This window comes from Podarcis gaigeae (assembly GCF_964106915.1).
Source record: "Podarcis gaigeae genome assembly, chromosome: 12".
Classification (NCBI taxonomy): Eukaryota; Metazoa; Chordata; class Lepidosauria; order Squamata; family Lacertidae; genus Podarcis; species Podarcis gaigeae.
In genome coordinates, this window is record NC_139688.1 from 10,322,008 (window position 1) to 10,346,720 (window position 24,713).

The following is a 24,713-nucleotide window of genomic DNA, read 5'->3' on the forward strand; positions in this document are numbered from 1 at the left end:
TGGGAGGAGGTACCGCTGGGTAGTGTTTATGTTCATCAGGTAATAACAGCAGAAAATGAGGCTTGCCATCTGCGATTCTCTGCAGTCATTCATCAGGAGGAACAGGTCCCAGTAGTGGAAAATGTTTTTGAATCAGTCTTTGGATGACTAGCCCCTCGAGTCCAATTACTAGTTTCTTAAGTTTTCATGCGGGAGTAACCGGGGTAGTTAGCAACCGAGCTGATTTTTTTATTTTGGTGGTGGCGGTGGCAGTAGATGTGGAGAAACTGTCCCTCCCCCCCCCCCATAAGAGAAATGGAGATCCTGCTTAAAGGTTTATGCTACTTGGTTGTAGGGCATGCTACAAGTTGATGTCAGACAACAGTCCCCTGTAGCCTCATTGTAGTCACGGACTTTAGGAGAAGATTGAAGACATGTCCAGCAGGCTGGCATTTCCTTTGATGATCTGTCTCTGGTAATGAATCTGAGCGCTGGACATCCTGGGATATGCCACCAATTATTGGGATGTATCACTGCGTGGTTCCCTTATTCCTCCACCTATACTTTGTTGTTGTTGTTTAGTCGTTTACTCGTGTCCGACTCTTCGTGACCCCATGGACCAGAGCACGCCAGGCACTCCTGTCTTCCACTGCCTCCCGCAGTTTAGTCAAACTCATGCTGGTAGCTTCGAGAACACTGTCCCACCATCTCGTCCTCTGTCGTCCCCTTCTCCTTGTGCCCTCCATCTTTCCCAACATCTGGGTCTTTTCCAGGGAGTCTTCTCTTCTCATGAGGTGGCCAAAGTCTTGGAGCCTCAGCTCCATGATCTGTCCTTCCAGTGAGCACTCAGGGCTGATTTCCTTAAGAATGGAGAGGTTTGATCTTCTTGCAGCCCATGGGACTCTCAAGAGTCTCCTCCAGCACCATAATTCAGAAGCATCAATTCTTCGGCCATCAGCCTTCTGTATGGTCCTTGAGCTATTTGAAGGTCTCCTCCCTCTCCGCTTCTCCTGTGATGGTCCTTATGCCTTGAACGTCCCCAGAATAGCTACATCAGCTATTGCCAACCTGCTACCTTCCACATGTTTTGGATTACAGCTCCCACCAGTCCTATCCAGGATGGCTGTGCAAGCTGGGGCTGATGGCAGAGGTGGCCCAAATCTGAAGCACCCCTAGTTGTTGGTGGCTGAGCTACACGGTACCACCTCTCTGTCCCTCCCCCTCTTCCACGAAATCTTAGATTTCACTCCCTTAGTCCTCATCTCCAGCTAGGACAAACCCTAGGTGTTTAAATATTAAGCAGCATTTTCTTGCCTCGATCTCTCATTGTCTTGCTTCCCTCCCTTTCTAAAGATAGATTGTAACCTCCTTGGGGCAGGGAGCTGTCACTTTTGCTTATAATACCCTGCAGAGCCCCATGTACTCTGATGAGACGATTGTTTGGTTCCCAGCATTTGTGTAAGCAAATCTTGTTCAGCAAGCTTCCCTTCGCGTGGTCTTTGCAAACAGCTTGCAACATCTCTTTTCCCAGGCATTTCCAATTCTCTTCTTTAATGGAGCCTCTTTTTTTAAAATGCTGACTTTGCACCATTGCACCTGTGCTCCCATTCAACGTGGGCCCTTTTAAAATTTATTTTAAGAGAGGCTTAGCTTGGCTACTTCACAATCCCATCTCTGTGGGGCCCCCTCTTTCCCCATTTCACGTGTACGTTTCCCTCTCAGTATTTTTTTAATCTGATTATGTATTTGTGGGTACCATCCCCACCCATACAATGTTATTTTAAACTCTGGGGAGCAGGAGGGGGGAATCAGAATTACATTTCTAGCAGCAGGGAGAGTGTACGATTGATTATTTACCAGTTATTGCATTTTAATATTTCTCTTTCCTCCAGGAGATTGAGGGCAGCATACGCAATCCCTCCCACACGATATCATAACAACAACAACCCTGCGAGGTTGATTAGGCTGAGAGGCCGCAATTGCCTCAGTGGCCAAAAATGGGACTTGAACCTGGATTTCTCCAATCCCAGATCGCTATTCTGTCCCCTAGACTGTGCCAGCTCTTGCTGAGGTCCTATAGAGGGCACCCAGGAAGGACAAAGGTTGGGAAATTGCTGCAGACCAGTGGTAAAAGATATTTGCATGCAGACGGTCTCGGGCTGAACTGCTGCTGCTGGCCAGGCAGGGATGGGAAATTCTCCTGTGTGAGCCCCTGGAGAACTGCTGCCAGTCTGTGTCAGTGATACCAGCAGAAACTCGAGAGCACCGGGTTGACGGTGGCTGCATTAGGAGGCAGCTTGCTGTGTTTCTGCCCGATTTGTGGCCCTGGCATCACTGCATTCCAGCAGGTGTCCCACTGGGGCAGTCTCTCCATCTTCCATGTCTCTCCATCAGGTGCTCCTCAGTCATTTTATTACTTCTGATGCAGACAAACCCTGCAGAGTCGCTTACACTGAAAGGAAGAGGAGCAGGTTTGACTGAGTGTGTTTGTCTTACTCTGGGGAGGTGGACCACAGCTTCGTGGCAGAGCACATGCTCTGCATGCAGAAGGATGCATGTTCAATCCCCACAGCTCCAGCTGCAACAGACCACTAGGTAGCAAGAAATGGGAAAGACCCTTCTCTGACCCTGGAGAGCTGCTGTCAATCAAAGCAAGCAAGCAATACCAGCCTAGATGGAGTGTGTCAGCCTCCCAGTCCATGGGCTGGAAGACTAGAAACATGGCACTTGGAACAAGCCAGAGTTTGCCCAGAATAAATAGCAGAGGTGGCTCCATCTCTTATGACCTTCCTTAAGAAGAAGAACATGTATTTAATGGATGACCTTTGAGTTGACTGATCTGTTTTGCACAGCCATTGTATCACTCGCACACTCAGAGAGCATTGGTTTTTATTTGCGGAAGGGTGCTCTCTTGCCAGCGGAGGTTTGGTTTATGAACTTGCGGTGAATTTGCTCACTGAAGATTTCTTACACACCCTTCCTTAATGTGCATTCACACTTTACATGGGAATGATGAACAGAAACAAACCAGGGAAGGGTTGTGATGTTGCTTGTAGTGCGAAGTGCAAGGGCTGGGTTTTTTGTTTTTAAATACTCATTCAAAGTACTTTCCTTAACTTGTGCTTTTACATTATTCAGTATGTTTATCATGTGCACTATTTTAACCAACTGTGTGTTCATGGCATGGTCTGAACTCCCTCCTTGGAATAAATACGTTGAGTAAGTATTTTTCTCATTATTTTTTTTTCTCTCTCTCCCTCTTTCCGAAACCTCCCATTTGCCATTTGACTGCTTCGTATCAGAACCGCTCTGCATGTTCATTTACGGGATCGAAGGCATTTCTTGGCATGCATGCACTCTCTTGAAACAGATCCACGGAGAGAAGGTGTGTTTGCCTTGCTCTAAATCACAAACCAGAACATTTAAAGAGCATTATTTGCAAGGCAGATGCCCCAATGTGTGACTGGCTTTTTCTCACAAAAAATGTGATCTCTCTCATGCATGTAGTGAGCGGAAAAGAACCGAAGGAGCTGTGTAGCATAATTGTGCAGCCTCCGATTCTGGAATTATGTTTTCTAGTTGGACCTGAATTCAGGAAAAGCGGGTATGGGGTCAGAGTCAAAGAACTGGAGCCATCAGTGGAATGAAGTGTGTGTCTGTGGTAGTTGTGGTTGATACAGATCAAACATACTGTGCAGTTTGAAGGGACTCGGTGCCTAAAAACTGATTCCTTTTTAAATGAAGCATCGTCCAGACACATTAGATTGTTCAAAAGTTTACCTGTAGAACTTTCTTCAGAACAGAAGATGTATCAAATGATACACCCAAACAGTTCCATGAGACATATGGCAGAAAAGGCGTAGGCTCGGCATCTTACAAAATATGAAATAATTCCAACAGACCCAGAAACAGAGGTCTGTCTCTTCAGAGCTTCATTTACACCCTCACTCTCACAGAGCCTAGGAACGAAGAACTCCAGCCACCACCCTTCGGAGATGGCGAATTTGCCATTCAATACCTTCTCATGTGATCTAAGGTTAAAGCTCAGAGCTATCTGAGAACAATAACAGTTAATTATCAGCCCATCATGGCAGCTCAGAGAGCTCCTTTTTGCTCTTAATTTACCTTCAGTGAAATCTTCAAGTTAAACCCTTTCACCAATGCATACAGGTATTCCCATTTCGGTGTGAATGAAACCAGTTATACTTAACAGATACCAGCTTTGGCCTTCCATGAGCAGTTTTTCCAGATGCAATTAATTTAGTTTGTCCCACAGAACATAACAGGAGCACCCTCCAGATGTTTGGGACTACAATTCCCATCATCCCTAGCCATCTGGAGGGACGGAGTTTGCCTATGCCTGCTCTAGATCATTTCCCAAACTTGGGTCTCCAGCTATTTGCAGACTAGAGTTCCCATCATCCCTGACCACTGGTCGTGCTAGCACAGGATGATGGGAGTTGTAGTCCAAAAACAGCCGGAGACCCTGTTCTCACAGTGACCAACCAACAACATCTGGAGGGCCACGCATTCCCCAGAGAGTAATGGCACTTGGGGAATTGGCTTTTGATTATATAAATGTTTCTGAAGCTTAGTTGGACACCTCATTTAGGAACACTAGCTGAGTTTCCATCGGCCTGGGAGGGAGCGGGGGTGGGGGAAGATATAATCCCTGCTTCCCTCCCAAGCCTGCTATTTAAAACAAAATAAAATTAAGCAGAGCAAGTTTGCATCCCTGCAAGTTCTTCCTTATGAAAATAGATACCAGATGCAAAAGCTTAAACTAAGTGCAGTGCATTAAACAATTAGTGTGGCTCATTGAGCCAACCAGAACCCACTTTTTATTTTTGACTGACGGATGATAAACACGGCCATCTGCTCCTGGTGGCTGGCGCTGGAGGAGAGGATGACAAAGATGCCCTTCTTTGAGTCAGGCTCGTGGGGAACACGCAGGCCGCAACTTCCAGAAACGGTGAAAATGCTGTGATATTCTTTCCCTCCTTCCAAATGTTAAAACCAGGAACAGGGGATTTTTTATTTTATTTTTGGCAGCTCAAGGGCCACATTCCCCCGTGAGCAACCTTCCTTGGGCTCCATGACAAGGAATATTCCCTTACAGGAAAAAGCACTCCAGAACAGTGAGATATTTCAGAATGTGGAGAGCCCCAAAGGCTGGAGAGAGAGGGTGTATGTGTGGAGGGTTACCTGCAACCCTTGGCTCTGAGGTTCTCCACCCTTCTACTAGACCAGGGGTTCCCAAACCTAGGTCACCATCTGTTTTTGGACTACAACTCCCATCATCCCTAGCCAGCAGGAGCAGTGGTCAGGGATGATGGGAGTTGTAATCCAAAAACAGCTGGAGACCCCTAGTTTGGGAATCCCTGTGCTAAACCTATCAACAGCAGCATGTTTTCCTACCTCAGGGTGTGTGGCTTGTAAAAACTTTGCTTTTATTTATGAAGAATAGTTTGTGACATTTTTATTAGTTACTGGTAGTGTTAACAGAACTAATAGTAGGGTTTGTCTTATGTTTGTATGTTTCTATGTTTCCCACACATGGAAATTCTGTTTAGGTGTCAGGACTGGTAGCCCATAATAGGTCTCCATGATTTTTGTCATAACCCTTTTCTCCTGTTTAAAAACATTTAGGCTTGTTGCCATCACTGTATCTCAGTGCAGAATAGCAAATTCTGCAGAGGAACACACTGTTTTACATCTTGTCTGGCTCTCATTTTGGGGTTCACAGAGGAATTTTGCCCCAGGTCAAATTGTTTTCACCTCCTGTGGGGTGTGTAGTCTGCTTCAGGAATTTGATATCTCCGAATTCCAGTGGGAACTTACCTGACCTGAACCCCCTGCACTAATGTGCAGATCAGCTTTTCGACTTTTAAAAAGTTTTAAAATGCATAATTTAGGACAAAATCCATTTAGAAATATGTACGTTGAGATAAAATACATATTTAAATAGCCTGTGATGAAATGCCCATTTAAGTATTATTGAGATAAAAAATCCATGCAGATTAATCATTATTATAGTAGTTTAATGAGTGAACGAGGTGGAACAGACTTAGGATCCAACACGTGTAAAATGGGCGTGTACTTAGGAATGGACTGAGACCTTCTATCTCTGTGTGTTGCTTGACTTGCATGCATGAATTGCAGCGAGCTCCTCTGGAGATAAAACAACATGGAAAATCCCATGCAAATAGCCACTTAAAGCACAATGCAAAATTTAACCTAGAGAAATGAAGAGAGCCAGCTGCCTTCACGTGGCTCCGTCAGCAGCAGATTTTTAAAAAGGCTTACTGTGGATGCTACAGTTCTTTGCAATCTTCACTGCGTCCCACAAAATCTTACTCCTTTATCATTTCCATTACAGCAAAGTACACAAAACCCAGGGCCTCTTAAGCAACTGGCAAATTATGCACAGGTGCATATTTGGCACATGCTTGGCATCTCCGCTATCCAAATAAGTAGGGTAGTATGCATGTTGCTAGGGATGCGGGTGGCGCTGTGGGTTAAACCACAGAGCCTGGGACTTGCCGATCAGAAGGTCGGCGGTTCGAATCCCCACGACGGGGTGAGCTCCCGTTGCTTGGTCCCTGCTCCTGCCAACCTAGCAGTTAGAAAGCACGTCAAAGTGCAAGTAGATAAATAGGTACCACTCCGGCGGGAAGGTAAACGGCATTTCCATGTGCTGCTCTGGTTCGCCAGAAGTGGCTTAGTCATGCTGGCCACATGACCCAGAAGCTGTACGCCGGCTCCCTCGGCCAATAAAGCGAGATGAGCGCCTCAACCCCAGTCGGCCATGACTGGACCTAATGGTCAGGGGTCTCTTTACCTTTCCTATGCATGTTGCTAGTTCTTGTGCCTCAGGCCTATATCAAACATGCTGGATAATCATGTGCACAAGTAAGGATTTCTCAAATGTGCCTGAATGGGAACCAGTCTCCTGTGATGAGATAAAGGCCCTTATTTCAGGCAAGAAATCAAATAAAGCTCCTGGAGAGGATATGAGTCTTAGAATGTTGGATTCCTATCCTGGCTGGCTTATTCACCACCATAAACAATGCAGGCCAAATGCCCTCTGTGTAGAAAATGGGTATTTATAAGAAAGGGGGTAGGAAGGATCCGCAAAACTATCACCCAGTTAGCTTATAAGACATCTCCTCCAGGCTACAGTGTATGCATGGTAAAGGTAAAGGGAGCCCTGACCATTAGGTCCAGTCGTGGCCGACTCTGGGGTTGCGGCGCTCATCTCGCTTTATTGGCCGAGGGAGCCAGCGTACAGCTTCCGGGTCATGTGGCCAGCATGACTAAGCTGCTTCTGGCGAACCAGAGCAGCGCACGGAAACGCCGTTTACCTTCCCGCCAGAGTGGTACCTATTTATCTACTTGCACTTTGAGGTGCTTTCGAACTGCTAGGTTGGCAGGAGCAGAGACCGAGCAAAGACCTCGTCGTGGGGATTTGAACCGCCGACCTTCTGATCGGCAAGTCCTAGGCTCTGTAGTTTAACCCACAGTGCCACCCGCGTCCCTGCATGGTATCTCCTTCAAAAATGACCAGACTGTTGCAAAAATAACATTATTCATGAAGAAAAAGTGGAATTCAGAGGAGGACACAGTGCCATTGATCACTGTTTCACTCTGAACTGTATTATAAGGAAATATACTACGAACAATCTTTATGTAGCCTTTATTGATCTTTCTGCTGCATTCGACTCTGTTAATCGAAACGGACTGTGGGAGAAATTTCAAATTGCTAACATCGACTGCAGACTTCTGCTGTTGACCCAAGAACCGTACAGAAATGAGGGTCAGAGTAGGTTTAAATGGTGGTATGACTGATGCTTTTAAAATGTCACAAGGAGTGAAGCAAGGTTGCTTTCTGACTCCCATTCTTTTAAACTTTTATATTAATGATTTGGTGCCATGTTTAGCCAATGCAAACTTTAACTCTATCCAGTAATTAGGAACAGGAAGATCTCAATATTTCATGTATCCAGATTATTTAGTGTTCCTCTCTTTCTTGATTATGTCTCAAAAATTTCTTGGAGGTGTTCAGTGCATACTTTCTATAAATTATTCTTAAGACCAATGTTATGATTTTTGGCATAGGCCTATGTTTAAATGGTGCTTCAATCAGAAAACTACAGTCGGTAGAACATAAGAACCATTTCGCTCATTTAGATACCTGGGCATATTCTTTAATGAAGCCCCTGTCTTGGAAGTGTCGTATGGAGGCAGTGAAAGTCAAAGCACAGAAAACCATAGGGGCATTGATAAAGTTCTATTACAATAAAGAAGGGCAGCTGATTGAACCTGCCTTAAAGATATTTGGTAGCAAAGTTCTTACTCATATGCTCTGTGGTTTGAACTCCATTAAAGGTTTGGAAACTGTGCAGAATAATTTCTTTTGGAAGCTAAACTCTCTACCTTCAGGAACATCAGCAGCTCTTCTTTGTACAGAATCTGTTGTTGTTGTTTAGTCGTTTAGTCGGGTCCGACTCTTCGTGACCCCATGGACCAGAGCATGCCAGGCACTCCTGTCTGTACAGAATCTGGGTAGCCACAATTAAGGCAGAATCTGGGTAGTCACATTAAGGCAGGAGCGGACTGCACTCAGTTAAAGTATATTTTAAAAGTTGCTACAATGCCTGTTAAGCATTTTCCTGCACTGCACTATACAGAATTGGGTGATAACCAACTCTGGAAATCAGCTTATCAAGATGTTTAACACTATTAATATTTTCCGGAACTCTGCTTTGACATTGAATAAATGTCAGCTAAGGGATTGGCTCTTAGTTGCAACTAATTTGAAACACCAGATTTTCCCCTTGATATCTGTTCTTGAGAACAGAGCATTTTAGAGCTAGTTATTCGACCAAACTCTCACCAGTTTCCTTAAGAAATGCCTTTACTGAGCTGTGTTTCCAGGTGAAGCCCACTGCAGTCTTGAATGGCTGCTACACACAACCAAGGTCCTGTACGTAGACAGACTTTTTATTTGTGGTCAACCTCAGATGGAAGGCATAACTCATTATCAGTTAGCCTGCCCCTTATATAGAGATCCAAGAGATCGCTTTCCAAAACCTTTGTTCACACAAGCTAGCAGGCACATCCTGGAAGAAATGGTACAGTTTCTTTTGAGTGACAGTAATAGCTTCATCACACAAAGAGTGGTACTATATGCAGTAGTTGCAAAAAAAAGAAAGAAAAAATCAGGAAAAGGGAGATACAGTGGTACCTCGGGTTAAGTACTTAATTCGTTCTGGAGGTCCGTTCTTAACCTGAAACTGTTCTTAACCTGAAGCACCACTTTAGCTAATGGGGCCTCCTGCTGCTGCTGCGCCGCCGGAGCATGATTTCTGTTCTCATCCTGAAGCAAAGTTCTTAACCTGAAGCATTATTTCTGGGTTAGCGGAGTCTGTAACCTGAAGCGTCTGTAACCTGAAGCATATGTAACCCGAGGTACCACTGCAGATGGAATTGCAATAAATTGTTGTGGCGATTTGGAGATTTAATCTTAAATCAAGATGGATTTGAGTTTGTTGGTGTCTCTGGTAACTTACATCATGGGTATTAGCAAATTAGATTTTTAAAAGGCGGAATAATTTTAGAATTGGAGCTGTCAGAGATGCACAAGGAAACTGTGTCTTAATGCTCAGGGACTTGGCAAAGTCTCTTTTATAGTAGGGATGTATGTTCTGTATTATTCTATTAATGTAGTTGCCTAATACCAATTTGTCATGGCCTTTGGCTGGAGCAATAAACTCATGAACATGAAAATGCAGGTTAACCATTATATGATTTGCAGTAGCCCGGCTGAACTGCACCCATCGGACTGCACTGAGTTTGAGGCAATGTTGGATGGTTAAATGAAAGCTCTTGTGGTGTTTTGACCCCAGTGCCCTTTTCACACATGCAGGTTGTCGTCAGTTGTTGAGTGATGAATGGGATATATATTACCACACCCCACAACTACTGACACACACTCTCTCTCTTTTTCTTGGACCTTTTAACACTCCCCCCAACCCCTCCTTTGCAGGTATACCTTCACCGGCATTTACACTTTTGAATCATTGATAAAAATTCTGGCGAGAGGATTTTGTATGACGGAATTCACCTTCCTCCGGGACCCATGGAACTGGCTAGATTTTTCTGTTATTGTCATGGCGTAAGTAGCATTTTTCTCATTCCTCTCCTAAAAGGCGATTGGCTAGATCAGGACCGAGGTTTTCTTCCCCTGCTCCCATAAACTCCCTGTGACTTCCCTGCTATCCTAGCAAGAAATTCATGTGCTTTAACGGTCCTGGAGCAATGGGGCTGATATGGGATTCTTTTGTTCTTTCTCAGTTGTGCAGGCAACCCATGTCCACCCATTTAACCCAAGCCAGGGCTCTTGCTGGAATGGAATTTATTAACCACTTTTATTGATGTAGTAGCCCCAACACATGGGACACACTGCAAGTCCCAGATCCCAGAAGAGCAGCTATTTTCACCTGCATCAAGGAGAACCAAAATGGCACCAACAGTGATTTAGAATAAGTTGAAGACTTAATCAACCCTGTTTATGGCTCCTGGGAAATCTGCCTCAAATAGAGGTCCTTCTAAAGATAAGAAACCGTCCAGTGTTGGGAGTCTAGTCTTGGCTACTTTGACTGGACTCTCAGGCAATTCCCAACCTGCTTAGAAACTGTGTTTGCATGGCCATGACCAATGACATGTCTGTACCGCAGACTTAAAGTGGATAGGATAGGGATCCACTCTACTCAGAGAACCCCGGGAATTGCAGATCCATGATCCATGAAATATGGAGATCCATGAAATGTGGAGGATCTGGGAATTCCAGAAATCTACAAATCTTGTGTTTTTCTCTTGTCAGAGAATCCTGGGAACTGTGAGGTAGGGAGGAGGATACAGGATCTCTAATAACAGACTCTGATTCCCATTATCGCCTCTGGAATGATCTTGTGTCATAATTTGGCATTGTTCATTCCAAGGGGAGTTCTAGGAGAGAGAGAAATATCCTGTCCCCTCACTGGCAGTTTGCCAGTTGTGCTTCCCATTCCCATCCCAGAATAGCCCTCAAAACACCCTGAAATGCAAACTAGGAGGGGCCCATTTCATTTACTTACTTATACATAAGTGTTTATTAACTGCTCGATATTTCAAAAGAAGAAGAAGACCATTTAAGCAGTTTTCACTATGTGCTGTATCAGTTGAAACAGAAATACGACCTAAAACCGATAAAACAGCATTCCTTCATTGCAAGAGGCTGGTCTACGGACCCTTTGTGTTCCTTCCAGCTCCACAGTTCTATGAATCTAACAGTATAAAACATATGGAAGCCAATCAAATAGAGAACCAGGGCATTCATGCACATCAAGCAGGGCTCAGTCTTATGGGTCAGGAAAAGTCTGGGTCAAAACTTGTGTCCTTACAAAACCTCTGAAGCAGCTGGTGGTTGCTTCTTCACATACGGCAGAAGGAAAGACACTCCACAGGACAACAGAAAATATCCATTTGGGGGACGCTACCCGGTGACATTCTGTAGAGCAGAATTTCCTTAGACGATCTTCTGCCCATCACTTTCATCGCGAATGCTTCTCCCCCCCACCTCCAAAACTGGGACCGAACAGCTGAAATTTCAGCTCGGCTTCAGCAAATTCTTCTTTTCTTCATTGTGTACACCTGTGTAGTTTTACCTGTGTGAACATGCTGAAAGCCTGCATAGCCATTTCCCTTGGCGGCGAGGCTCCTTTAGAACTGCTGCTGGTAACAGATTGTAGGGGTTTTTCCCCGCGCTAGCATAGCTTCAAGATCAAATGCCCACTTTGGTTTTCAAACAGGGCAAGCACAAGCAGAGTTTTTATTTATTAATCAGAACTGTTTATACCCCACCTTTCAGGAGGCTCCCAAAGCAGCTTCAAAGTGCACTTCAAACCACAATAAACAATATCGACACGTAGGGCAGGTCATTGGGATCCTTTCCCACAGGCAGCTGATGGCAGATGGTCCTTTGTGGGGAGGAGACAGTCCACCTGGAGTTCTTCTCCCCTTGCCTCCCTCCATCTCCTGGAATCCCTTCCTCCTTCCTCCTCTTTCCCCTCCAGTTCTTTCCACTTCTGGCTGATGGAGAGGGATCATGGCTCAGGGCTTCAGCATCTACTTTGCATGCTTCCAGGTTCAATCCCCAGCCTCTCCAGGTATCGCTGGGGCCCCCCCATGTCCGAAACCCTGGAGAGCTTCTGCCAGTCAGTGTAGACAATACACTGAGCTAGATGGGCCAAATTCTGGACTCAGTATAACACAGCTTCTTAATCACTTGGGGAAAAGGCCATAGCTCAGTGGCAAGGAGTCTACTTTGCACATAGAAGGTCCCACGTTGCAATTGCTGACATGTCCAGGTGGGATAGCTCAGTCAGCAGAGCATGAGACTCTTAATCTCGGGGTCATGGGTTTGAGTCCCACATGGGGCAAAAGATTCCTGAATTACAGGGAGTTGGACCAGATGACATTTTTTTTTTGGTCCCCTTCTACAATTCTTTGACCAGGGGGCTTGAAATTTATTGTTTATTTTTAAATTAAATTTGCATACTGCCTTTAATCTGTAGATCTCAGGGTGGCTCACTACATAAAAATACAAAACATAATAAGAACAACAACAGCAACTTATTATTTGTACCCCACTCATCTGACTGGGTGGCTTCCAGCATATATAAAAACAAGAACCAAAAAATCCTACAAAGCAATAACCCCCAGACCCTCCCAAGAACACATTTAAAAGGGAAAATCCTGGAGAACCACTGCAGTCAGTCTAGACAGTGCTGAGCTGGAACGATCGAAGATGTGAGTCGGCATTATTATTATAATTATTTCATTTACCGTATTTTTCGCCCTATAGGACGCACCGGCCCATAGGACGCACCTAGTTTTTTTTTGGGGGGGGGGAGAAATAAAGGGGGAAAATTATTCCCTCCCCAGCCGCGGATATCTGCCCGAAGCTGCAGGGCTCCCTAGGCTGCGGATGTCTGCCCGAAGCGCGGGGCGCTCTGCTTCAGAGTGGCCTGCGCTCCGGGCAAGCAGGCTGCTATCCGCAGCCTAGGGAGCCTTGCAGGAACTCCCACGGGCTCCCCAGGCTTGCTGATAGCTTCCTGAAGCCTGGAGAGCAAGAGGGGTCGGTGCGCACCGACCCCTCTCGCTCTCCAGGCTTCAGCGAAAGCCTGCATTCGCCCCATAGGACGCACACAGATTTCCCCTTCATTTTGGAGGGGGGAAATTACGTCCTATAGGGCGAAAAATACGGTATATGCCGCCCTTCATCATAAGATCTCAGGGCAGTTCACAGAATAACATACCGGATAAAAACAGGTAAATAATGAAAACAATACAGCAAAACAATAATCCCCCCCCCCCTTTCCCACAGACACATTTAAAAAGCTGTAGAATATTAATCAGGTATGTTACAACTTCCTATGTCCCTATGCTGATGTGCTAGGTAGTGTGGTAGACTTGCATGGTCCCGCCCTACTGATTCTTTCCAAGTTTTGGCACCAACAGTTGTGGGTTTTTCTTTATTATTAAAAAAAAAAGCCTTACACAAGGACAGCATCCTGTTGGTCTGTGCTTTGCAGAACCTGGCAGTATCATTGTGTCAGGACTCTAGTCTGGCATGGCAGAAGGAAAACCCACATGGCTGCTGTCCCAATTAGGGCCAGAGCGCACCGCAGGGCTGGAACCCTTTTGCTGCAGTCTTGGGTTGCTTTCTGCCCTCCCTCCCTCCCGGCCAATTGGCAGATTCTGGCAACCGCCTGGGCTTGCCTATTAGGTGGACTGCCCGCCTGCTCTCTTGGCAGGATGGTGGCTGGCCTGGCAGCCTGCTAGCTTACGTCTTGGCTGGGCTCTCGTCTTCTGTTCAAAGCGAATTCTTAATTATCCAGCCCTAAGCCCGCTCCCTGCAAATGGAAACAAAAAAAGGATCTCCTATTCAGGACAGCTGCTGAGTTGGCCGGCCGAAGGGAACCGAAATAGGAACATCTAGAGCAAAGAGCAAATTAAGGTATCGCAGGCAACAAGGGCTGTAAAGGCACGCCAGCGGGGTGGGGGCAGTCAATAGGCACTGCCATTTTATTTTATTTTTGGGAAAAAATATAAGTAATTGTACTGGAAAGACATTTTTAAAGGGAAGGGAAGTAATGGCGCAGAAAAGGGCATTGCCACGACAACCAGGCAATTCCGCCTGAGTTTAAAAAATCTCGTCAATCCCCCCCCCTTTTCTAAAAAAAGTCTTGGCTGCAGTTCCGGCAAGCACTTAAGCAGAGGTACCTTAAGCTTTGACTCCCACTGTCATTGCAAGTATGCAATTGGCTTTTATAACCTGAGCTCTGGCTTCACTGGCAACTGCTTTAGGGTTGTGTGCAAAAAAACAAACAAACAACGCAGTTAAAAAAAATTAAATCAACTTTTATTTAAAAGTCTAAAGACCCCTGGCTTTTCCTGTTTCTTTAATAATAAAGTCCCTTCCGTAAAAATAAAAAAGAGCATTCTGACCCTTGGAAATTGACTTTTCCCATGGCACCTTATGCCCATAATCTGAGTGCCGGGTGCCTGGCTGGAAAGTCACAGGACTCCTGGCCAAAATGGCCTCGGGAGACCACAGGCCAGAGCTTCTCCATCTCTTGTCCTTTCTTATGAGAGCATTCTTCCTCCCTCAGTTACAGGAGCACAAGCTGCCTGGGACTTCAGTCCAGGAAGCTTCATAAACGAAACCTTTAGATCTGCATAGCCCATCCCATTTAATGGTTGCCTGGATTAATTGGGCTGTTATCAGGTGATAAATTTGTTAAGTTAAACGCCGGCTCCATCAGGAAACGGTGGCAAGGCCTCATTAGCTTCGCTGCAGCTTCAATGGAAACCTACTGTGCTAATAAGCCCACATGAAGGGTTGCCGTCTCCAAATGTTAGGCTATCCTCTAGGCAGGCCTTTCAAGCATATGGTTAAGCGCCAATAAAATCTTAACGCTTCTAATTCCCATTGGGTTTCATAACCTAACGCAGCCGCACTTGCAAGGATTTCTCTGCTTGCCGCGAAAGCTGCAGGTGCCACAATCGTATCCTGTTTCCGGAGAGCTTGGAGAGGCAAAGGAACATTGGGAGTGAGTGTGCCCTTGTTTTCCTTAGTTACCAGAAGACTTGAGTGTGCAACCATTGGGGAAGGCATGGAGCATCCTTTTGTGGTGTTCTTAGGCCTTTACAGTGCAATCTGACCCATTGTGGAGGAGAGGGCTATCACTGGCTACTAGTCATGATGGCTGCAGTCTTCCTGCACAGTTCGAGGTAGCAATGTTTTCAAATACCAGTTCCGTGTCGAGGTCCCCAAGCCACCCCCCAAATAAATCACAATTCACACAGAATTTTGTTTAAGGTTTTTGGCATAATTTTGGCCACAACTTTGTTAAAATACATAAATGTGAGTGGTTGCTTAGGCGTTGGTTCTGACTATCTGTCCCCATCCAGGGACAGAACTGACTTCCGGATTCCAGCGAAAGCCAGTAAGAAACAATATTGGGGAGAAAATGGAGCTGGGCACCAGGCCCTCACCCCTCCCCACATGCTCCCAGGGGCTTGCACGGCCCAAGCCCCATGCCAGGGATTCGGATGAAATCATGGCGAGCCCCTGGATTCCTTTAACAGAATTCCCTTGCAGCAGCAGCATTGGAGGGGCAGGCACAGCCAACCAAATCCCCTCCACCCAAAAAACTAACCAACGCCTAACCAGTTGTGGCGATTTGCTACGCAGTAGGCAAAAACCAAATGGCACCAGCCAATCCGCCAAATGGACAAAATTCCTACCAGGCCCCTGGTCCAAAAGCAGACGACCCCATGATGACAGGCATAGCAAGGTCAAACACAAAAGGCCTAAATAAGGGAGGGTGGGTGGGTGATCCGGTGCACGCAGCGAAAGAGAACGCTCAATGCTGCATGCTCAGTATATAAAACCCTTGGTCCATCCCACAAATTGGCAGCATCAAAATTTCCCCAGTAACTTTAACAGCCCAATCACTGCTATGGCCATCTATAGCCTGGACCCCACCACAACATGTGCTCTCCATGAAGGAGAACATGCTTTGCTGGAAACCATTAAACTATGGAACTCACTCTCACAAGACGCAGCAATGGCCACCAGCTTTAGATGGATTATGGACGAACTCATGTAAGATAAAGCTGTGCTGTGCCTCCATGGTCAGAGGCAGTAATGCTTCTGAATACCAGTTCCTGGAAACCACAAGAGGGGAGAATTCTCTTGTGCCCACCTTCTGCTCCCTGGTTTCCTATAGGCATCTGGTTGGCCCCTGCGAGAACAGGATGTTGGACTAGGTGGGCCATTGGCCTGACCCAACAGACTAGTCTTACGTTCTTATCAGAGAGGAAAAGAAGTACCACCACACACCCACACACCCCAGCTGTCGAAGAACAAATTGGTAGGCTTCTGACATACATTAGTGTGTTTGCATGGGCATTGCACACTCAAATCACCCCAAAGGGATTTGCTCTCTGCTTCCTTTGGAGAATAGTTATTGCATTGGTGTTTGGGACGCGGGTGGTGCTGTGGGTTAAACCACAGAGCCTAGGATTTGCCAATCAGAAGGTTGGCGGTTCGAATCCCCACGACAGGGTGAGCTCCTGTTGCTCGGTCCCTGCTCCTGCCAACCTAGCAGTTCGAAAGCAGGTCAAAGTGCAAATAGATAAATAGGTACCGCTCCGGCGGGAAGGTAAACGGCGTTTCCGTGCACTGCACTGGTTCGCCAGAAGCGGCTTAGTCATGCTGGCCACATGACCCGGAAGCTGTACGCCGGCTCCCTTGGCCAGTAAAGCGAGATGAGTGCCGCAACCCCAGAGTCGGTCACGACTGGACCTAATGGTCAGGGGTCCCTTTACCTTTAATTGCATTGGTCTGTTGTACTAAACAGCAACAGCAGCAACAACAATCAGTATGTTTATTTGAGAGTGACCCTGTCAAATCCAGTGGGACTTACTTCTAAGTAGGCGTACGTAGGATTGGGGATTCTAATCTGTGGCAGCCACGATGAAGAATGAAGCAGGTCAGTTTTTATCCCAAAGTAGTCAATCTGGAACATTTCTCCCCGAAGCTCAGAGATCTCCAGCTGTTTTTGGGACTACAAAAACATCATGCCCTGACCACTGGTCCTGCTAGCTAGGGATGATGGGGGTTGTAGTCCAAAAACAGATGGTGCCCTGAGTTTGGGAAACACTGATCTGGAGCATTTGTGTCTCTGATTCTACCCATCTTTGACTCTCTTTCCGCCTACCAGGAGCATGAAGCACCCAACCTTTGAGAGAATATCACTCTCAACGGGTTCAGGGGGAAGGCATTGGGAATAATGGTGCAAATTATATTTGTACGTATTTGGCTTCACCTATTTCTGTAGTGTTTGTGCACCCCTTTCCTTTTGGGGTTGCCACTGAAAACAGCAGCAGTTCCCAAGCCTTGCAGGAGTGAGGGGAAAAGTAGAACATCAGACCACTGACCCATCTATCACAGGACTGTCTGTGGTATCTTGGTATCTGAAGAAGTGTGCATGCACACGAAAGCTCATACCAAGAACTGACTTAGTTGGTCTTTAAGGTGCTACTGGAAGGAATTTTTTTTGTTTTGACTATGGCAGACCAACACGGCTACCTATCTGTAACTAGGACTGTCTGCATTGACTAGCAGTTGCTCTCCAGGGTTTCAGGCAGGGACCAATTCCTAGCCCTCCCTGGCAATGGATTCGACCCTAGGACCTTCTGAATGCAAAGCAGATGTTCTTCCACTGAGCTATGCCCCTTCCCTGTGTGTGGTATTGCTAGATGTTATCAGGAGGAAGAGGAGGATGAGATGCAGAGCTCCTGCTCTCGGTGGCAGCCACACATCCTCCATTGCATCCAGTTCTGGCCTTTGGTTCCCACCTAGTTAATCTAGTGGGAAGAGATGGGGATGCAGTGTCAGCACGAAGAAAGATGCTCTGGCTTTCTTTGAGCTCTCCATCAGAGTTCTAGGTCATTGTGTCATGGTTCTTGCTGGTAACAGGACCAAGAACTCTGTGCACCATGTTCCTTGCACGGACAAGGTGAGCTACTACGAGCGGATGGCAGCACTTGTACATCTCTGTCACATTCTTAGTTAACGAAGAGAACCACTGGCTCTTCTTTTATCAGTCAGTACTCTCTTTGCAAGCAAGTGGCCCTCCAAACATGAAAAAGGTGTTCTGTGCTGTGGATTGCATAGGATTTGGCTAAGGTGGTAGCTGAGTTTCACGTGGTATCTGAATTTCACATGGTTAAGATAAAGTCCCCCTGCAAGGTCAAAAGCTGGATAATGCAGGCAAGCAGCATTATCAGAGTTCAATGACATATTCCAGCCAGGCAAAAAGCACCCAGGGAAGGCATGTTGAGGGGTGTGGGGAGAATCCTGAGGGCCAGATAGAGAGGATTGGAGGGCCACATTTGGGCTCCATGCCTGAGGTTCCCAACTACGGAGCTAAACCACGGCTAATGCCAACAAGAAAGGGGATGGGAGGGATTTGCCCTGGAAAGGGAAAGAGACAGGTAAAGGGAGTGATGTATCTGATTTTGGCCCATTGGGAAAACACACCTGTTTTTGAATCTGAAAGGGATAGCCATGTTAGTCTGTTGCAACAAAAACAAGGAAGGTCAATCAATCAATCAATCAATCAATCTTTATTGCGGTCAAAGACCAGACAGAGCAAGGAAGGTTCTTGTGGCACCTTAGAGACTGATCAGTTTTTGGGTGCCATAGAAGTTCGCAGACTAGAGCCCAGTACATCAGATGCATAAAGTAGAAAAATATATGAGTATCAGGGGCAGGGGCAGGGGCAGGATGGGTTGGAAGCAGTGTAGTCAAAAGGCCATGAGACATAAGAGATGCTGCCTATGACATTTCTATGCAAAGCTCAGGCATTAGGGCAATGCCTTGATTAGGCCAAGCAAAATGTCACAAAACAGTGTTCAAGCTTTCATGTTCTCCAGATAAGATAAGTACAATGACCATTCGCAACTGCAGGAATTAGTGAAAACAAAAGCATTCTAACTGAGATACTGCGTTACTAGTTTTTAATCTTTTATTTGCTTATGTAACTTAAATAGAGAAGATATTTTAAAAGGGTCACTGAGCCCCGTCCTGTACTCTCTTTCCTGCCCACACCCCATTTAACACTGGCCTGGTTCACAGGCAACACTAAGCCATGGTTTGCTTAGCCAAAGCGTAGCTTGTCTGACACCCAGCCCAGTCAACTAACCATGGCTGTTTCCTGGCAATGAACCACAATCTGAAACTATGGTTTGTGGCTGACTCACAAACTGTGACTTGGTTTGGCGTTGTGTCCAAATCCAACAACCTTGCTTTGCCATGGTTTGCTTGAACACCCACCAAGGATGCTCACTAAGCAATAGAAACACAAGGCAAAACAATCTGTGACTCATTTGTGAGGCTACTTGTGGTTTATTGAACAGTCCATAGTTAAAAGAAACTATGGCTTAGTATTATGTGTGAGCGTACCCACAGTGTGTTAGAAGCTACCTATCTCCCTATCAATCTTAAACCAAGGTGTTTTGTTTTTCTGTTTTGTATTATTTTTTATCCTTTAAATCAGGGGTGGGAAACCTGGACTCTCAACTCCCATCATCCCAGACCGTTGGCCATGATGGCTGGGGCTGGTGGGAATTGTAGTCCAGAACATCTGAGTAGACACAGAGGATCCTCACCCCTGCTTTAAGCAGTTGGAAGCTGACACAGGAGGAGGCATCCATGAACAATATTTGTGGTTTTAAGGAAATGCATTTTCCAGACAAAGCATTTAGAATGGTCCTTTTTAAATAGAAAGATTAAGTTACTGAGTCTCATGATGTCATTGTCTGTCTGTTCTCACTCCTGCCCCAATGAAGAGAAGGGTTGGTAGGGTCTGTATTCATTCCAGGCAGAGCTCCTATGGAGGCAGCACTGAGCTTTGCTTTCTTTCGTTTTAATATCTCACCCCCCCCACTCCCCACCCCAAATTGCTTCCCTGTTGATGCATTTTAACAACTTAGTGGGAAGGTTCCCGCTCAAGAGCCCAACTTTAAAGATGAAATAACTCAGCTACATTTTAGAGCTCACATTTTGAATTCAAAACGTTTCCAGAATTGCATTTGAAAATAGGAAGTTTTGAGAAAAGAAAAGGAAATGGAATATTAAAGTGTTTCTGATTACAGTTAGAGGACTTTGTTGCAAGCTGCCACATTCAAGAAAGTTTTGCACCTTGTTTCTGTCTCTCCCCCCCCCAAAAAAAAACCCTCAGTCATTTAGTACAATATAATTAATGTTGAGGGAGATATCAAATATAAATTCAAATGTATGGCAAACACATTAAAACTAGAATAATTTGCATGAGAATTTCCCACAGTGTCCCTCTCAGCTCTCTTGTATAGAGCTGTGAGACTGTAAATTAAGGCTGCTTGGATGTTCCATCTTTTGACTTTGAAGTCTCTGCCTCCACCCAACTGCCCAGTGCTTGATCTATAAAGTTTGGAGGTTGTAGGTTTCCTCATTCCTCATTTTTTAAAAAACCACTCAGAGTCGCTTGCCGTAGGAATGATACTCTGCTAAAAGCAGAGTTTGCAGTACTTCCCAATTATTAGAACACATACACACACTCGCAATCCTTTTACACCAGCCTCCAGATGTTTGGGGCTATAGCTCCCAGCCAACATGGTCAGTGGTCAGGGATGATGGAAGCTGTAATCAAGAGCATCTAGAGGGCATCTGGTTGGGGAAAACCAACATAACATTATTACCATAATCATCCAGTAATATTAACTATTTCCATTCCCCTTGCATTGACCTTCAGCTTGGGATAGATGTGTTGCTTTCTCCAAGAAAGCTTGCTTCTCTTAATGCCTATCCGCTCCTTAGCATTCAAACCTGGCTGGTTTTATGTGATCCATGCCCAGAAACTCAATAGTTGCCAACCTTGCCTTCCCCTTCTGGCCTGATTGCAGGAAGCTCAGAGATGGGATTCCATTACACTGTGCAGCCGAGGTACACACACACAAACACACACACACACACCACCCCTGTCTTCCTGTTCCATGGCACTCACCAATGGCATGATTCAGTTGGCCTACCAAATCTAAGCCAGTCATCAAAACCCATCTGTGTTCAGGAAGATGATTGCCGCTCCATGATTCCAAGACCAAGTCATGATGACTCATGTCTTTGCCCCAAGTCAGTGGTTTTCCAATGGTGAGATGGTCTACCTTAGGAGCATTCTCAGGGGTTCCTCAATGAGAATATCAGTAATGGTGGGCAAGAAAGACGCTTCGCCCACTAATACTGATCTTGCTCAGCAGTGCATTGTTGCAGGATATTTTTGGTTGAGTTCCAGGATGCCCTTTGTATTCACCACAGGGCACTATAGAATATGGTGCATGGCACAAGCTGCAGCAACCTTGCAAAGGCTATGTATGTCTGGGACTGATCAGTGCCTGGAAAGGAGACCGTGTTAGGAACCCTCTGTACACTGTCTTGAGCTCCATCGTAGAAGAAAGGTGGGCTGTAAATTAAACCCATGATGCCTGATGATGAAGCCCGAGAGCCCTGGCTAACATGCCACGTAAGCTAACTTTGTGCCCCAAAACAGATCTCATAAACTTCCACAATGCGCAGAGCTTCTGCAGCAGGGAAGATAAGCTGGGGCAGGGCTTCCCGAAGGCAGGAGACTTGAAACCCACCAGCCTAAGCTAAATGAGCCAATGCGATGTTCATGCAATCTCCAGCTGCATGTGCCCTGCTGTGTATTTCCAAATAACTGTGGTTTAATTCAACAGGTTTGTAGGAGAATTTACAAAACTAGGCAAAATTTCCGCACTTCGGAATTTCAGGGTATTGAGAGCTTTAAAAACTATTTCGTACATTCCAGGTAAGAAGCCCTGATCCTTGCATATCTGCTCTCAGCTACAATTGACTTTTTTCCTGTCCCTCCCCAAACCCTTCTCTCTCTCTCTTCTCTTTCTCTCTCTCTTCTTCTGTCATTACTTTGCTGGCGTTGTTGTCACGGTCTTCTTCTTGTGTGTGACTTTCCCTTGTTTGCAGATACATAACTGAATTTGTGGACCTGGGCAATGTATCAGCCTTACGAACGTTCAGAGTTCTTCGCGCGCTGAAAACAATCTCAGTCATTTCAGGTGAAAAAAACAATTTGAGGTTAAACACTTGGGCTGCGTGCACTCACAGAAGCTTATGCGCCATTCCCCGTAGCAAAACGGCTGTCGGTAGGACACAGCTTGAAATAATGAACGGCACTTGACCTGGGAATGGATGAGTGTGGGGAATGGGTCCTGTCAATAGAATACTTTTTTTTCATATGTTTACCCCACTCCCGGCAATTTTTGGTGGAGGCATCAAAGGCTCTTCAGGGCTCTGAAATTTTCCAGCCCATGACAATCATGAGCCGAGAATGCACCTTGCAAAGTTTCCCGCAGCCCTGTTTTCGTACAATTTGGGAACGGGAGTCCAACAAATTCAGATTGGCTAGTTAGACATAAATGACTAAATCTGAGTGGGTTGCTTCTCTCTCCCCTCCCCCACTCTCTCTTTAAATAATGAAATAAAAATCTTGGGGTAAATGGCAACATATGAAAAAAAAAATCAACCACAATAAAAAAAATTTGCAAGGCCGATCAATAATTTTTTTGTCATTGTGCTGACCTCCAGGCTAAATTAAAACCGAATGCCATTCATTGCTTTGTTTGGGGTGGAAGAAAGGAATCTGAAGGATCTGTTGTGGGCTGCCTCGCTATTATCATTCGATCTGAGTTAATTCCGACCCAACCAGTCAATCAATTGGTAGCTTAGTGCAGAGGGAATGTGGGCACAATTCCGCCAAAATGCTCTTCTGCACAAGGGCCACTGATATGAATGGCGTGGTGCTGCTGTGCTTTTATGCGGCTCCTTTTCATTCCATTGTGAAGAATATTCCTGTAGATCATGACCTTTGGCTCCCTCTCCCATTGCTCCCCCTTTTTTTAGCAAAAAAAAACATGCAGCCTCTGTTGCCTTTGTCAGCATTTAAAGATGCTTAGTTACAGTTGCTTTCATCTCTTAAATGGAGGACGGTGTTTTCTCTGAAAGTAGATCAATGGGGAAAACAAGCAAATGTGCCCTCTGTGTATCTATGGGCAGGCCTCATTCAGCCTCAGTGTTTAACATTTTTGACCTGCATGGCAAGGTAGAGAAGGTGGCAAAACAACCCCGTGCATGGTAGTTCCTGTAGATGATTATCCTGAACAGATGTTGGCAATTACAGGTCAAAAATAGTCTAAAGAGACTGCTTTTAAAAAGGGGGGTGGGCGAGGAAAAACAGCAACATCCATTTAGGAGATGGGAAGATTTTTTTCACTCCATTAGATGGCAAACATCTTCACTGTGGCGCTCTCGGTTGAAACAGGAACACCAAAGCAACAGCACACATTATCTGCACCCTTAGTATATTTTTAAGGTATGGTTTGCTGAAAATTTCTCCTGTATGTGTATTTTCCCCTCCTCCCGCCATTTCCTATCAGTTTTTGAGAAAAGAAATTGCATTTGGAAGTGATCAAAGGGGAGAGAAATGTCAGTGAATTTTTCACAGGTGCGGTGCAGGTGCCTGCCTGGGAATTAAAGCCCAGGGGAAGACTTAGCACCTCTCGGTGGACTTTTTCAGATCAGGAAGTGTGGGCAGCCAGGAGGGCTGCAGAGTGCTGGGTAAATGTTTACTGGGAAGAAAAACACGTGTGCCCACACCTCACTCGTGGCCACCTTGCAACGATAAGTTGAGCTGAAAAACCAGCACCTCAGAATGAGGCAGGAAAGGAGAAGGGAACATGTAGTAACAGGAACTGAAGTGATTTGGAAATGGTTGCATGTGGGGGAATCAGTTACAGTCTCGCCAGAACAGTTTCTTCCCCATACAACAATTGCTACATTACTTTACAGTGGTACCTCGGGTTAAGTACTTAATTCGTTCCGGAATTAAGCAACCTGAAGCACCACTTTAGCTAATGGGGCCTCCTGCTGCTGCCGCACCGCCAGAGCACAATTTCTGTTCTCATCCTGAAGCAAAGTTCTTAACGCGAGGTAATATTTCTGGGTTAGCGGAGTCTGTAACCTGAAGCGTATGTAACCTGAAGCGTATGTAACCCGACGTACCACTGTAGTTCCTGTTCACCTTACAGAACTGGTGTAATATACAACAGCATGGCACCATCCCTATGAAGTATGTGGCAAGATTTTATAGATCTAGATCTATAGATCTAAATCTAGATCGACTGATCAATCTAGACTCATCTACTCTTGTTATGCAAAACTCTTGGCTCATCCCAAGGTTCTTCAGGGCTAGTCTTAACCCCGGCAGCAGAAGGAGTTGTGAGGGGAAAAAATGGATTGAACTGCTTCAGGTTTCAGATAGAGCTTTTTTGTTGTTGTTTTTAATGGCAGAAGCTTTAAAAAAAGGGGGTGTCCTCTTGCACTTTGAAGTGCAAATGGAAAATGCTCTGCCAATGGGAAATGGGGGATGGGATGCCCTCCTGTAGTCTTGAGTCATATAACACACTCAGCCATCTCATACCCCTCAGATGTTTCACCTCAGTAGGAACCGCTGAATTCACTCTGAATTTCACTAGTGACAGGTAGTGGG

General features: G+C 45.6%; 2 protein-coding genes across 9 annotated transcripts in view; both read left to right on the forward strand.

Moving 5' to 3' along the window:
- Window positions 1-24,713, forward strand: part of LOC310827694 (uncharacterized protein) — a 940,809-nt gene that overhangs the window by 545,659 nt on the left and 370,437 nt on the right. The window lies entirely within an intron of this gene.
- LOC310827663 (sodium channel protein type 5 subunit alpha-like) overlaps window positions 1-24,713 on the forward strand; it is a 307,589-nt gene that overhangs the window by 95,787 nt on the left and 187,089 nt on the right. For 7 of the 8 annotated variants that reach the window (XM_083703902.1, XM_083703904.1, XM_083703905.1 and 4 more), the window contains exons 3-5: window positions 3,108-3,198; window positions 10,028-10,156; window positions 22,133-22,224. In XM_083703902.1, the coding sequence (XP_083560028.1) occupies window positions 3,108-3,198; window positions 10,028-10,156; window positions 22,133-22,224 (312 nt within the window). The remainder of the gene's footprint in view (window positions 1-3,107; window positions 3,199-10,027; window positions 10,157-22,132; window positions 22,225-24,713) is intronic. The other variant, XM_083703903.1, reaches the window with a different exon arrangement.